The sequence below is a fragment of the Elephas maximus genome, chromosome 4 (genome assembly GCF_024166365.1).
Source record: "Elephas maximus indicus isolate mEleMax1 chromosome 4, mEleMax1 primary haplotype, whole genome shotgun sequence".
In the NCBI taxonomy this organism is placed as follows: Eukaryota; Metazoa; Chordata; class Mammalia; order Proboscidea; family Elephantidae; genus Elephas; species Elephas maximus.
Genome location: NC_064822.1, coordinates 187,928,005 through 187,942,057, shown reverse-complemented (window position 1 = coordinate 187,942,057; position 14,053 = coordinate 187,928,005). Strand labels below are relative to the sequence as shown.

The 14,053-nt window shown below is 48.9% G+C and overlaps 1 protein-coding gene across 5 annotated transcripts in view; it reads left to right on the top strand.

Moving 5' to 3' along the window:
- EFCAB6 (EF-hand calcium binding domain 6) overlaps positions 1 to 14,053 on the top strand; it is a 381,524-nt gene that overhangs the window by 359,930 nt on the left and 7,541 nt on the right. For all 5 annotated transcript variants that reach the window (XM_049884609.1, XM_049884607.1, XM_049884608.1 and 2 more), the window contains 3 exons: positions 4,585 to 4,815; positions 8,648 to 8,816; positions 11,676 to 11,860. In XM_049884609.1, coding sequence (XP_049740566.1) covers positions 4,585 to 4,815; positions 8,648 to 8,816; positions 11,676 to 11,860 — 585 coding nt within the window. The remainder of the gene's footprint in view (positions 1 to 4,584; positions 4,816 to 8,647; positions 8,817 to 11,675; positions 11,861 to 14,053) is intronic.

Genomic DNA, 14,053 nt, shown 5'->3' with positions numbered 1-14,053 from the left:
AAATGCTGCACCCTTTTAAGGGTATCATCCAGAGACTGCACACATCACTTCTGCTCACATCTCATTGGTTAGGACGTAGTCACATGACCATACCTAACTGCAAAGAAAGCTGGGAAGTGTGGCCTTTAACTGAACAGCCATGTGCCCATCTAAAACTTCCATTACTGGAAGATATTCCCAGCCAACGCACCTCATGTGCGGCCAGTACACGTCTGTTAGTGGAGGCTTGTGTGTTGCTATGAGGCTGAACTGAACAGGCTTCAGCGGAGCTTATAGACTAAGACAGAATAGGAACAAAAGCGTGGAAATCTGTTTCTGAAAAATCAGCTAATGAAAACCCTGTGGATCACAACAGTCTGATCCCATTGTGCATGGGGTCACCATGAGTCAGGGACTGACTCAACAGCACCTAATAACAACTACAATACCCAGTTAAAACTTCCATCACTATAGAAAAAAAGAGGGGGTTGGGTACTGGTGGACAACTGGCAATCTTTGCCATGTTTTGATACATCAGTACTTTTCTGGATTTACAATGTGTTATCACTGTATTTGCTCACCATCACATCTTGTATCCCACTCCTACGTTCTAGTTCGTGAACCAGCGTACTTGCTAAAGTACCATATTTTTATGCAAATAACACGTCTTCTACGTTTGTTTGCCACCTGTGCCCTCCCCAACAAGGTATTTTCATAAGCACACTATGCTAATTAGCATGCTTATGAAAATACCTTGCTGGAGAAGGGCACAGTTGGCAAACAAATGTAGAAGGCACATTTTATTTGCATAAGAATGTGTTTCATCTTCACTTGCTCTTTCAGGGAAGAATAAAGCTGAGATTTTTTAAAATTTTGCCCCCATTCTTAAAAGATAGTTTGGCTGAGTATAGAATTCTAGGTCCACAGTTTTCTTCCTACAGGCTTTGAGAAGGTTTTGCAGCTGTCTCACAGAATCTCTTGGTGCTCTTGAGATGGCTGCTAGTTTCCACATATTTCTACATGCAGCAGATCCCAAAGTGGAAGAAAGGAGGGGGCTGAGCTACTCAAGCCCAGTTTCTTTTACTGAAACCCTCTATTGAGATAAGATGTGAGGTGTAACTAAGGGGGCAGAAGGGAGCTGAGAGTGTTGTTCTAATAAGTTCCCTACCACTGCCACCACCACCACACACACACATTGAGCTTACCTGGTAGTCTCTCCTTCACACAGTCCTCACTGTGGTTTTGCAGTTGCCTTTGTCAAAGACAAAGAGAGAATCTTGAAAGCAGCTAGATTAACAACTGACTTTTCATCAGAAACCATGGAGACCAGAAGGCAATGGGATGACATATTTAAAGTGCTGAAAAAGAAACTTTGAACTAAGAATTATATATCTGTATACCCTAGAGACTTGGAAACAGTGACACAGACACATAGACTGCTCCTAACTTAGTTTCATGGCCTGTGTTAGTAACTAGTACAACTCAGTGCCCACTCAATGGCACATGCCCAGTTCCAGCTCTCACCTGGGGGCCTCTGTTTCTATCTCAGCTCTGATAATGGGTTGGGGGCTCTGTTCTAATTGCCCTCCTCTCATGTGAGTGTGTCTTGCCTCTGTTCTTAAGAGGGTACTGAAATTCCAGACTCCACTGTGACCGCGCACTAACTTTGGCCTTGGATGCTGTGGGTTTCTTCTCTGTTTCTGTTCCACCCTGAGTTCCCTGTTGCACTGGAACAAGGGAGTGTATTATTTTTTAATAGTTTTCATCCCTCTGCTCAAACTCCCCTTTTGTTTGTACATGCTGTTCACTTTTTCCACTAGAACATTGTTCATAGGAACCAAGGAGCCTGCTGGTCTCCTGGGTAGAGGCCTATGGAGAAGAACTTGAGAATGTGTGAACTCCCCCCGAGTCTCAGTATCCTGATCATTCTAAACATGAGCCAACCCACACTTGGCCTTTAGGAATGTGCTAAAATTTTAGCTGATTTCTCCCTGGAGCCCTGGTGGCACAGTAGTTAAGGGCTATGGCTGCTAACCAAAAGGTCAGCGGTTTGAGTCCACCAGCCACTCCTTGGAAACCCTATGGGGCAGCTCTACTCTGTCCTATAGGATTGCTATGAGGATTCTGACTCCATGGCAACGGGTTTGGTTTTTTTTGGTTTCTCCCTACTCTTTTCTGTGGCAACTACCACTTCTTCCCATGCTCTGCTGGGAATGAGAGTCCGTGTGTCTGGCTCTCCTTGGAGCTTTTGGCTCGATGGGATTCAGGCCCCTTGGCTCCCTTGAGACTCAGCTGTCTGATGAATAGTTCAACATAAGTTCTGATGTACATTATTTGAATTTTTCCTATTGTTAGGATTGAGAGCAGTGTTCTCTTGCAGCCTCATCCTTTTCTTCTTCATAAACCCCTTCCTGATTAATGTGATCAGAATATTGTTTAGCACCTCCTTTCCCTCTTTTGAAACATTTTTCATTGAAAGGTCTTCCCATTGGGCCAGATCCATCTTCTCATTTGTGCCTGGGATGGCCAAGAGGACCCTTCAGGATCTTTCAAGCCAGGGGAGGAGATGTTATCTGCAGAGGTGGTTTCAGCAGGATGTGGGAAGGTGCTGGAGTGGGGCATAGAGAAGAGCACCCTTAGTCTGGCCAGCAGTTAAGCAGAGCTTTCCTGGAGGAGACAGATGTGCTGGGGCTGAGTCTCGTTTGTGCCAGTTACAGTGCTTGGTGTTCATGAGGTCCAAGACAACATGGTCACTTTCTCTCAAGGCCCCTCACTTCTACTGTACTGGTTTTTCCTTATTGATCAAAATTAAGTTAGCGTGAATCTACACGAGTGATAAAATGACATAGAACTATACACACACTGGGCACCAATGTCAACTTCCCAATTTAATGATATTGTACATAGTTAAGGAGCCCTCGTGGTGCAAAGTGTTAAGCACTCAGCTGCTAACTGAAAGGCTGGTGGTTCGAACCCACCCAGTGGCCCCATGGGAGAAAGACCTGGTAAACAAAAAAACCTGTTGCCATCAAGTGAATTCTGACTCATAACCACATTGTATAAAGATTACAGCCTATAAAGAACATGTGGGGCAGTTCTCTGTAACGCATGGGGCTGTGATGAGTTGGAATCACCTCAAGGACACACAATAACAACAACTATAGTCACCTAAGATGTAACTTTGGGGGAAGCTGGGTGGAGGATACAAGGGGCCTCTCTGTACTGTCCTTGCAACTGCCTGTGAATCTATCTATAATCATTTCTAACTAAACAGTAAAAATAATAATAATAAATAAACAGCATGGTTCCAGACTAATCTTCTTTGCCTTTTCAGGGCCAGGAACATTCTCACTCCTCATTCTCACCCCTCAATACCTCATTTCAGGGATCTCAAATAGACATGGGCATGGTCACTTTATATTTGCTTTTGGAAAGCCCCAGCGGAGACCCCGAAGCAAGCAATGTTTCTGGCACAGCTCGGGCTTGCAAAGCGGAAGCCCGGGAGAGAAGGGAGGACGTGGAAGCCGAGCCTTCCCTGGCTTCCAGAGGCAGCTGCTCCGGCCAGCACGGGCGCCGAGGGGTGGGCTTCTCTGGGTTTTAAGGGCTATAAAAAATTAAATTGGAAGTAAGTTCCCATTCTCTGCTGCCTCCCTCAAAGCCCTCAAGTCATCAAAAGTGGCTCATTTAGGGCGCGCTGAGTTGTTCTGTTCCATCAGTGCTGCGTGTGGCTTCCATACAGTTGTTGGCATCAGACAGTAACAATACAAAGCCATAAAATTCTCTCCACTTTCCCAAACGCCTCCCTTTTCATCTTGTGAGAAGACACTGTCTGCCCTTCGGGTGAGATAAATTGTTGATGCAAACAGCACTGCAGCGGTGAGCCACCCTCAGGATCCGGTGCACCGGAAGAGGACACACGCCAGGGCTGGGGCGGCCCTGGGACGGAGGGGGCCAGAGGTTTCATTTGCATTTTCTCCTCCAGTGTTCGTGTATGCTGCAGCTCCGTCACCGTGACTAATCACAAGATTTAATGGCCTTAAACTGCTCACCAAGGGCCCAATTCAATTAAAAAATGTCCCCCAGAAGCCATGAACAGTCCTCTTGTCTTTGCTTTCCCAGCCTTCCAGAGGCTTCCACCCCTGGGCGGAGGCCGGATGGGTTCTTGTGTAATTTTTTTTTATTGACTCAGGCCGCAGACTCCTGCCAGTCCCACTGGCATTCGCCTGGCACTGCCCTGCGCCCCACTTCTGCATCACACTGGGGGCGGGTCTGCTTGGCTCTTACACTGTTGTTGTTGCCGTGTGCTGTCGAGTCAGTTCTGAGTCATGGCGACCCCATGTGTGCAGAGAACTGCCCCACAGGGTCTCCTTGGCTGTAATCCTTACAGACTCCTGGTGACCCCACACGTGCAGAGTAGAACTGCTCCATAAGGTTTTCAAGGCTGTGACCTTTTGGAAGCAGATTGCCAGCCCTGTCTTCAGAGGCACCCCTGGGTGGGTTTGAACTACCAACCTTTCAGCTAGTAGTCGAGCACTTAACCATTGGCGTATCCGGGGCCCAGGTTCTCACACTGACTCTTGGAAATGACTTCTACTTCTTCACCAGTTTGACAAGCTCTGGAGCGAGATGCCGGTCACCGCCAAGGGGAAGCTGAAATACCAGGAGGTCCTGATCAAGTTCAGCTCGGAGAAGGCGGTGACACCGCCAGCCTCGGGCGACTCGACCAGGGCCCAGAAAGGGAGCAGCGTCCCCGAAGTCTCAGAAGGGACCAGATCCGCCCAGTTATCATCCCCGCGGGATCCAAAGGGGAGACCAAAGACGTGGAGTCACCCCTGTGTGAGTACCCCGTGTGGCCAGGTGCTTCTGGGTGGGCCCAAGGCGTCTGCAGAGTGGGCCAGGGTGCTTCTAGGTGGGCCCAAGGTGTCCATGGGGCATGGGTGGGTCGCCACATGGTGAGTTGGGGGGCCACAGGGGAGAGGAGCCCACTGGCAAGTCCTCAGCATTCGCTTCCCTGAGAGGGGCAGGTGGTTGATATGAGGGGCTCACTCATGGCACCCGCATGTGTGTCTGAGTAGAACTTCACTCCATAGTGTTTTCAGTGGCTGATTTTTCAGCCATCAATTGCCAGGCCTTTCTTCTGAGGCACCTCCAGGTGGACTAGAACTACCAATCTTTTGGTTAGTAGCCAAGCATGTTAACCATTTCCACCACCTAGGGACTCCAAATATGAGGGAAGGGGGCTGAGAGTTGGAAAGGAGGAGGATGGGGGTAGAAGGGAAGGACGAAGAGGATTCGAGATAGAAAAGGAAGATGAGGCAGCAGAAGACACTAAGTGTTAGCAGCTCTGTCAGCTCTTTGGTCCAGGAAAACAAGTGTCCGTGATGAACCTGCCACACGCACCCCCCATCGTGTGCTGCCATTCTACCCATTTTACAGCTCAAGAAACCGAGGTTGTGAGAGGTATCCTGCTGTGCTCAAGGTCCCTCGGTTAGAAGTGGAGAAGCCCTAACATCCCGGCCTGGGTCACGGAGCAGCTCTCCCTGGCACAGCCCTGACCCACCGGGAACGGAGGAAGGGGCCCAGCTCCTCAGGCTGTTTCCTCACCTGCAGGAAGGGGTGATCACGTCTCCAGGGAAGAGAGAATTCAGCACCATGTGTATGAGGCAGCCCCCACGCGCTTAGTGCATGGTGAGCACTCAGACAGCAGTTACCATGCCGTCTGCCAGCCAAGACACACCTACGAGGTGCTGGGCCTTCTAGAGCTGGGAGTACTGCAGCCAGCAAAGGTCCCTGTTCTTGCGGAGCTATGTTCCAGCAGGGGATGGTAGGCAACAAACAGTCAACATAGTAAGTAGTCAGTCAGTTAACAGGTGGAAAGTAGAGCAGATGAGGGGGTCAGCAGCGCCCCCAAAGATGTCCACGTCCTAATTGCCTCAACCTGTGAATATGTCACCTCACCTGCAAAGGGGGAAGTGAGGCAGCAGTTGGAATTAAGGTTGCTCATCAGATGAGATGGGGAGCTCATCCTGGATTATCTGGGTGGGTCCAATGGAACCACAAGAGTCCTCAACCAGGGAAGAAGGAGGCAGAGGAGTCAGAGTGAGACTGACGACCATGAGACAGACCAGATCCACCACTGCTGGCTTTGAAGACGGAAGAGGAAGCTACGAGCTAAGGGGTGCAGGCAGCCTCTAGAAACTGGACAAGGCATGGAAACGGATTCTCCACTAGGGCCTCCAGGAGGAACCAGGCCTGCCCACACCTTGATTTTAGCCTACTGAGACACACCTGGGACTCCAGAACTGGAAGAGAACAATTATGTATTGTTTTAAGCTGCCAAGCTTGTGGGCATTTGTGACGTAGCACTGGGAAACTCGTGCAGGCCATAAGGCCACTGTAAGAACTTCAGCTTCCGCTCTGTGGAAGTGGGAGCCTGTGTAGTTTTTCACCCTTAGGAGTAGCCCAGTGTGGCAGACTTTTTACAAAGACTACCTGCATTAGGCTGGGTTCTCTGGAGGGGCAAAGCCAGTGAAGCCTATATATATAAACGTATGTACAGAGAGATATATTTCAAGGAAATGGCTTACACAGTTGTGGAGGCTGGCAAGACTCAAATCCATGGATTGGACGTCAGGCTGGAGGCTTCTCCTGACTCATGTGGTTGCAGGGGCTGACGATTCCAAAATAGGCAGGTCAGACGGCAGGCTGTTGGCTCATGTCCCAGAAATGCCAGGTCAGAGGATGATGAGTCTGATGCAGGATTGAGAGAGCGCGAGTTTTGCCAGAACATCTATATATATTGGATGCAGGCCACACCCCCAGGGAAACTCCCCTTTCAACTGATTGGCCACTCACATCAGATTACATCATGGATGATGATTACTTCATATCTGCCAAACCACCAAGAATCATGGCCTAGCCAAACTGACCTAACCTTAACCATCACACTACCTGTCATGGATTGAATTATGTCCCTGAAAAAATGTGTGTATCAACTTGGTTAGGGCCATGATTCCCAGTACTGTGTGACTGTCCTCCATTTTGTGATTGTACTTTTATGCTGAGAGGATTAGGGTGGGATTGTAACACCACCCTCGCTCAAGTCACCTCCCTGATCCAAGGTAAAGGGAGTTTCCCTGGGTCGTGGCCTGCACCACCTTTTATCTCTTGAGAGATTAAAGGAAAGAGAAGCAAGCAGAGAGTTGGGGACCTCAAACCACCAAGAATGCAGCACCGGGAGCAGAGCACGTCCTTTGGACCTGGGGTCCCTGCACCTGAGAAGCTCCTCTACCAGGAGAAGATTGAGCACAAGGACCTTCCTCCAGAGCTGACAGAGAGAGAAAGCCTTCCCTTGGAGGTGATGCCCTGAATTTAGACTTTTAGCCTACTGTACTGTGAGGAAATAAACTTCTCTTTGTTAAAGCCATCCACTTGTGGGATTTCTGTACAGCAGCACTAGATGACTAAGACACTACCCATCTATCAGCTTTTTGTACTGTGATGGCTTTCGTGTTGCTATGATGCTAGAAGCTATGGCACCGGTATTTCAAGTACCAGCCAAGTCACCTGTGGTGGACAGGTTTCAGTGGAGCTTGCAGACTAGGAAGGACGATGAAAGCCCTATGGACAGCAATAGAACATTGTCCGATATAGTGCTGGAAGATGTTGAAAGAGGTTGAAAGGCGCTCAAAACACACAGTGGCCGCAACAATGGACTTGAGCATACCAATGATCGTGAAGATGGTGCAGGACCAGGCAACGTTTTTGTTCCATTATACATGGGGTCCCCAGTGGGGATGGACCAAAGGAGGATGACGGATACCAGGCCCCAGTGGTGATCAGGTGAGAGATGATGGAGTCTAGGAGCATGGTGGTGGATGGGAACAGGTGAAAAGTGGCCAAATCCTGAGCATCTTCAAAGTGGAGTCATCAGGACTTCCTGATGGATCGATGGATTACAGGTGGGATCCAGAGGGAGAGAGGAAAGTTGAGGAAGACTTCCAAGTTTTTGGCCTGAACAACTGGAAGAAAGGAGTCATCGGCTGAGACGCGGAAGGCTCAGATGTGGCCAGATTTGAGAGGAAGATCGAAATTCACTTGGGTTCGTTAGCAGCCGCAGGTGAAGGAGGCGGTCATGTATCTGAGTCTGGTGTTCAGTAGAAAAGTCTGGGCTACATTAAATTTTCTCCCTTGTTTTTCAGTGGAAAATACAATAAAACAGAACAGCCTCATATATGGTCCAAGTAACTTCAAAATATCAGACATTCTGTAAGTGGTTACAAGGTCGAATGCCATCCAAATGACGAGTAAATTCCTTTCTTTGATGGGACTCTGTCTCCGGTGAAGAATACGCCATTGTCTCTTCTCCCCTCCGCACCACACACGCCAGCAAGGGATTTAAATAGCATCTCTCTATATGTGAACCTAAGCTATATATTTAATTCCAGAACTACTTTGCTTATTATGATTTGGCACCAAAATAGCCCACTGATGGAAATAAAAATTAAATTGTAAAGTTGCCATCTATGTAAATTTTCATTCTATTTCTGTAAAATTTTCATTCTATTTCTGTAAAATTCTGAGCCTCAAAGCCTGAGTCACATCTGTAATTTTTTATTGTTACTTCCATTTTGAGTCTCAAAAGCCACTTTCTCTTCTTTCTTGCTAGACTCCAGCGAGCATGGCCGCCCACCCCTCCACTCCACCCTTACAGAACTGTGAGCCCATTGAGAGCAAGCTCAGAAGGAAAATGCAGAGCTGTTGGCGGGAAATCCTGAAAGAATGCAAAGAGAAGGACACAAACAAACAGGGGGAGATCCGCGCCTCTGAGTTCTTGGGTTTGTCTCGGTTATGCATTCGGCCAATAATACATTGTCACCTCCTGTTGGCGAGAGGTGTTCTCAATGGGCAAATCCATACCCCATTGTGGGGTGAGGGAGGGCTAGAATGGGGAGCCAGTAGGGAATGTCTGGGTCAAGATGGCAGCCTAGGCACCTCGCTAAACAAAAGTACCGAGGGACAAGAATTCCTAGCACGCCACCTGCCACAGATTGACATAGTCCTGACAAGCAAATGTGCCATTGACTTTCAGCGTTAGAATCAGCTCATGGAGAAATCACAGACTTGGTTAGGATCGCAGGACAGAATGTAAATGTGAATAAACTTTGACAGCTGATGGCAATGGGGTCGTGGGTGGTAGGGAAAGGTGCGGGGTGTGGGACAGATGGGGACGCTCAGACCCACCCATTGTACAACTCCAGGGGCTCCATTCACGTCAACATCCACTCTTTCATATCGTTTAGTTTTTCATCATGTATTACTTTGATAGGTTAATCACTCAGCACTAACCAAAAGGTTGGCAGTTCAAACCTACCCAATGGCTCCACGGGGAGAAAGACCTAGTGATCTGGTTCTTACAGCCTAGAAAATCCTATGGGGAAGTTCTGCTCTGCCACGTGAGGTGGCTGTGAGTCGAAGTCAAGCTGATAGGACCTAACAACCACAACAGCGTCACTCTGATAAATCTTTGAAAATTAAACCAGTTGGTTGTATGCTTGCATTCATTGTTGTGGATTTGTCTGCGACACTTGACGTTGCAGAAACGTAAACCTGACCATGTCGCTCGGCTGCTTAGAAGTCTCCTTTAGCTGCCTGTTTTCTGGTCTACTGTACAGTCCGTACATTGGAGAAGTTTCAGTACTGATGTAGATTACTTTTACAACAACCATCACTTAACAATGTACAAAACAAGTGTAAACTCTTTCAGTGAATAACTTTTATTTTAAGAGGCTTATCAATTAAGTATAAAAATATGAAATCAGTAATAATCAAAGAAATGCTGGTGCGTTGGTTTAATGTGACATGTTTTGCTGAAACCAAGCCAGCAGTGTTGTTTTTAATGCATGTCTGAGAGTCCCTTGTTTTTTAGTGACTTCTTTTGAATTTGAGTGTGATGAACCGTAACTTGAGTTGTTGTCGTTATCAGTACTATTGCTTTTTCTTTTTAATTGTGAGCTTCTTTAAGCCACAACCCATTGTTCTGAGAGCTTGGTCAGACTGTAACTGTGTGTGTGTGTGTGCCTTTGAGTCACTTCCAACTCATGGCACTCCATGTGTGTCAGAGTAGAAGTGTGCTCATAGTTTACAATGGCTGATTTTTCAGAAGAAATCACCAGGCCTTTCTTGCAAGGCATCCCTGGTGGACTCGAACCTCCAACCTTTTGGTTAACCATTGGCAACACCTTGGGACTCCTTTAACAGTGCATCCAAAATACAGTATTTTAGAGCAAAAACACTGATTGATTTTTATAAGTCATTCTGTATTTTCTCTCCACTGCTGACGGCCATCTGCAAGTTGGGTTATCAGAAGTATCTACTGACAGTTCTGTTAGGTTCCACACATCTCCCCAACCAGGCCTGGATGGCCTTGTTCTCCTGCCTCCCTCTGTGCAAGAGCAAACAAGCCTCCATCTGCACAATGCACGGCACCGTCTCCTGGCCTGGGCTCGGCTTGAAGGACTTGATCATTTAGATCATTTAGATCAAGTCCACGTCTGTTGATTTTCCTCCTTAACCTCAACAATTGGAGCAGTGTTCTGCTCCTCGACAGTCTATTGCTTTCATGAACTCAAATCAAAGTCTCAATTTATTAAACTTAAGAAACTAAAGTCTTACCCTAGGTAAGTCTCTTTCAATTGTGAGTTATCCCTCCAACAGCAGTTGCGTCTTTACAACTGGTAGAAGAGCCACTATGAGCACACGGGCAAGGCTTGGGCTGAGTGTTGGTACCCAGACATTAAGATCTGCCAGCCTAGGGACAGCCAGGCTCACCTCCCTGCCACGTGGGCATCAACAGGTTCCTGATCAAAATGCCAAGCCCAGACTGAAACTGCATGGCACTTGCTTTCTGTATTCGGATTATGAGTTGCATGCATTTTAGATCATCCGTTAAAAAATCAGTTGCTGTCGAGTCTATTCCGACTCATAGCAACCCTGTAGGACGGAGTGGAACTGCCCCATAAGGCTTCCAAGGAGAAGCTCGTGGATTCGAACTGCCAACCTTTTGATTAGCAGCCCTGTCACTTAACCACTGTGCCACCAGGGCTTCTTTAGGTCATCACTGAAGTGAAAACTCAAATTGTGTGAATTCACACAACCTAACAGACCCTTGTACTGTGCCTCCAAACCCCAGTGGAAAAAGGTTTTCAGGGGCCACCTCAGAATTCCCTGGTGGGGCCGTAAAGGCTGCCCACAACCCAGCCCCTGCTGGCCTCACACACGAGCACGGAGAACCTTCCTGTTCCCCTCCCACCCCAGACTTCAGTCTCTGCCCTGAACGCCAAGCCTTTGCTCAGGTAGCTCCTGTCCTTTGCAACCCCCACTGTTGTCCACTTTCTCTGCTGCTCAGTGTGTTGTGGCTCCTCAGCGCCACGTCCGTCCTGCGTTGTGGTGTCTTTGTGACTGTACAGATCTGGGACTATAGGCAGGACAGCGTGAGCCCAGCAGGACTGCCGTAGCCTTCCTTACGTCACTTAGTTTGTCCCGTAGCTATCTGTCTTTCCACCCACTGTGAGCCCCGGGAGGACCCAGCCAGGGCCTAGAGCAGAGAAAGCGCCCCAGCAAATGTTGGATGACTGAACGAATGAAAGAATGAATGAACTAACGACCACGCACTGAACTGGTGTTCTTGTCTTTAGCGCTCGTGGAGAAATTCAACCTGGACATAAGCAAGGAGGAGAGCCAGCAGCTCATTGTCAAGTACGACTTAAAGAACAATGGTAAATTTGCTTATTGCGACTTCATCCAGAGCTGTGTCCTCCTGTTAAAAGCCAAGGAGACGTCGCTGATGCAGAGGATGAAAATTCAAAATATGCATAAAATGGTATGTAAGTCGTTCTCACACAGTGCGTGGGTCTGGTGGGAAAGGCTCTCTCCTTTTGCTCAATTCATTGCAAACGTGGATTCGTCGCTGCCTACAGCAGGTGGGCATCCAGCTCCTCCAGGAGAGGGGTCCCTGGTCCAAGCCCAGCCCAGCTCTGCCTCCAGCGAGGACTCCCTGGGTCTTGTAGGCTCATCTGCCAAATGTCCCCTTCTGGCTGCTGCCTTCCCACAGATACCTGCCCAGATATTCTCTATACGTGTATATTTGCCAAACAGTGCTTCGTTGCCCTATTTTCTTCTTTGCTTAAAGATCAGTATAAGTACCAGGCACATTTTCAGAACTGTAGACCAGGCTGAAAGCCCGCAGCTTAGTGTGTCAGGGAGCACTGGCTTGGAGGCGAGGGCTTGGCGGTAAAGATACGGTCGCCATCTTTGACATTGGACATTGGAAACAGCTCAGGTCCTTCCCTCCTTGAAAATAGTTCAGATACTTTCCCTCCTTCTGGAACCTATAAGGGTTTAGAGACCCCAGACTGGGACCCAGGGGACTGGGTTCTCAGACTTACTCAGGTGACCGTGAAATATCCCTGTGATAAATGGTCAGCTACCACGTCAGCCACTTCTACAAAGCTGTGGGGAGTGGTAATTGGCCAGCTGGAATCCAAGCAAAGTTCACCATTGTTCACGTCAACACAGATGTGTACTGATACCTTGGATGCTTGCTCCTGTTTATCTAAATATATTCATCAACCGTTGAGGCAGGGCCAGACCGTTTGTTCAAGCGTAGGGCGTGGCTTGGCGTCTCTGGTCATCTTTCTTGCATAAGGCATGCCCACAATGCACTGTCTACAATCTTCTGTGTCTTCGAAGAGGAACGAGAACCTAAAGACACTTAAGTAGCAACCGAGTACACTCTTCTGGAATTGCACCCTCAGTTCTCAGCCGTGACACTTTTCTCCTTCTCACCCATGCCCGGTTCAACCACAGAGTTTTCACTCATTCCTCTTCTTCGAGCCGTTCCCAAACAGGCAGCCAAAAACGTCGCTGTTTTCATGCCCATATTCTGTCAGATTTATGTCACACTATGTAACACTGAATTACGGTAAATTGAATTAAATAACAAGTACAACTGGCAGTCTCGATTTGGGGAGCAGACGCAGCTGATTCCACTCGCCTTTGGCTCAGCTGGGACCAGGGTAGGGGCAGAGCTGGGCCAGCAGCCCTCCCTGTCCCCACCCCACCCCACCCCACCTCACACCCCTCAGGCAGCAGTCAGTAATTGAGGAAATGGAGTGAGGTAGTTCAGCTAACATAGAGTACCTGCAGAAAGTTTCCACACAGGTAAACTTATAATTTTGTGCAAAATCAGGTACCATCTAGCATCGTTTCTAGTTCAGACAAGCAGGAGCAAGCTTCAAGGGCCCAGGCCACATTTGGGGAAGAAAAACATAAAACTGAGACAGTTCTCCCACTGGCTGAGTTTTCTAGAACACGGGAAAGGCTGCCCTCCTCAGGGGTTTGCAGGGCCCGGGACGTAGCCGGAGGAGTATGGGAAGACTCTGCCAGCTCCTGCCTTCCTCCGCCCCTCTGGGCCTCAGTTTCCCCCTCTGTAAACGAGAAGGAGGTCTGCAGGCTCTGATGAGGCAGGCAGTGTGCAAATGAGGTGGAGTCTGCCAGGTGGCCCCAGGTGCCTCTGCGGGGAGAGCTCGAGGTGCCCCCCTCCAGCCGCTTCCCTGTCTCAGCAGGTCGCCCGTGGGCACTCAGGGAGCACTGGGCTGCAAGTGTTACAAGGGTCGAGCAGAGAGGACTCCAGGACGGCCAGCATGCCCCCAGTGCACCCATGCTCACCCCACAGCCCCAGTCTCATTCGCCCGAGCTTGGCTGACATAGTCCTCCGGCTGTTCCATCAGAAGAGCCTCACACTGGACACCATGGTGAGGCTGCCGGTCACAAGACGGCTCAGCAGCTTTCCTAGGAGAGAGTGGGGCCAGCACTGTGCCTGGGCCCCTGCCCTGCTCCTTGTTGCCGTCCTCATCCCCTCTGCTGCCAAGGCCTCCTAAGCCTGGTTGTTGTTGTCGTTGTTGTTAGCTGCCATCATGTCGGCCACCAACTTACGGTGACCCCACGCACAGCAGAACCAAACACTGCCCAGTACTGTGCCATCTGCTTGGTCGGTTGTGGATGGACCGTTCTG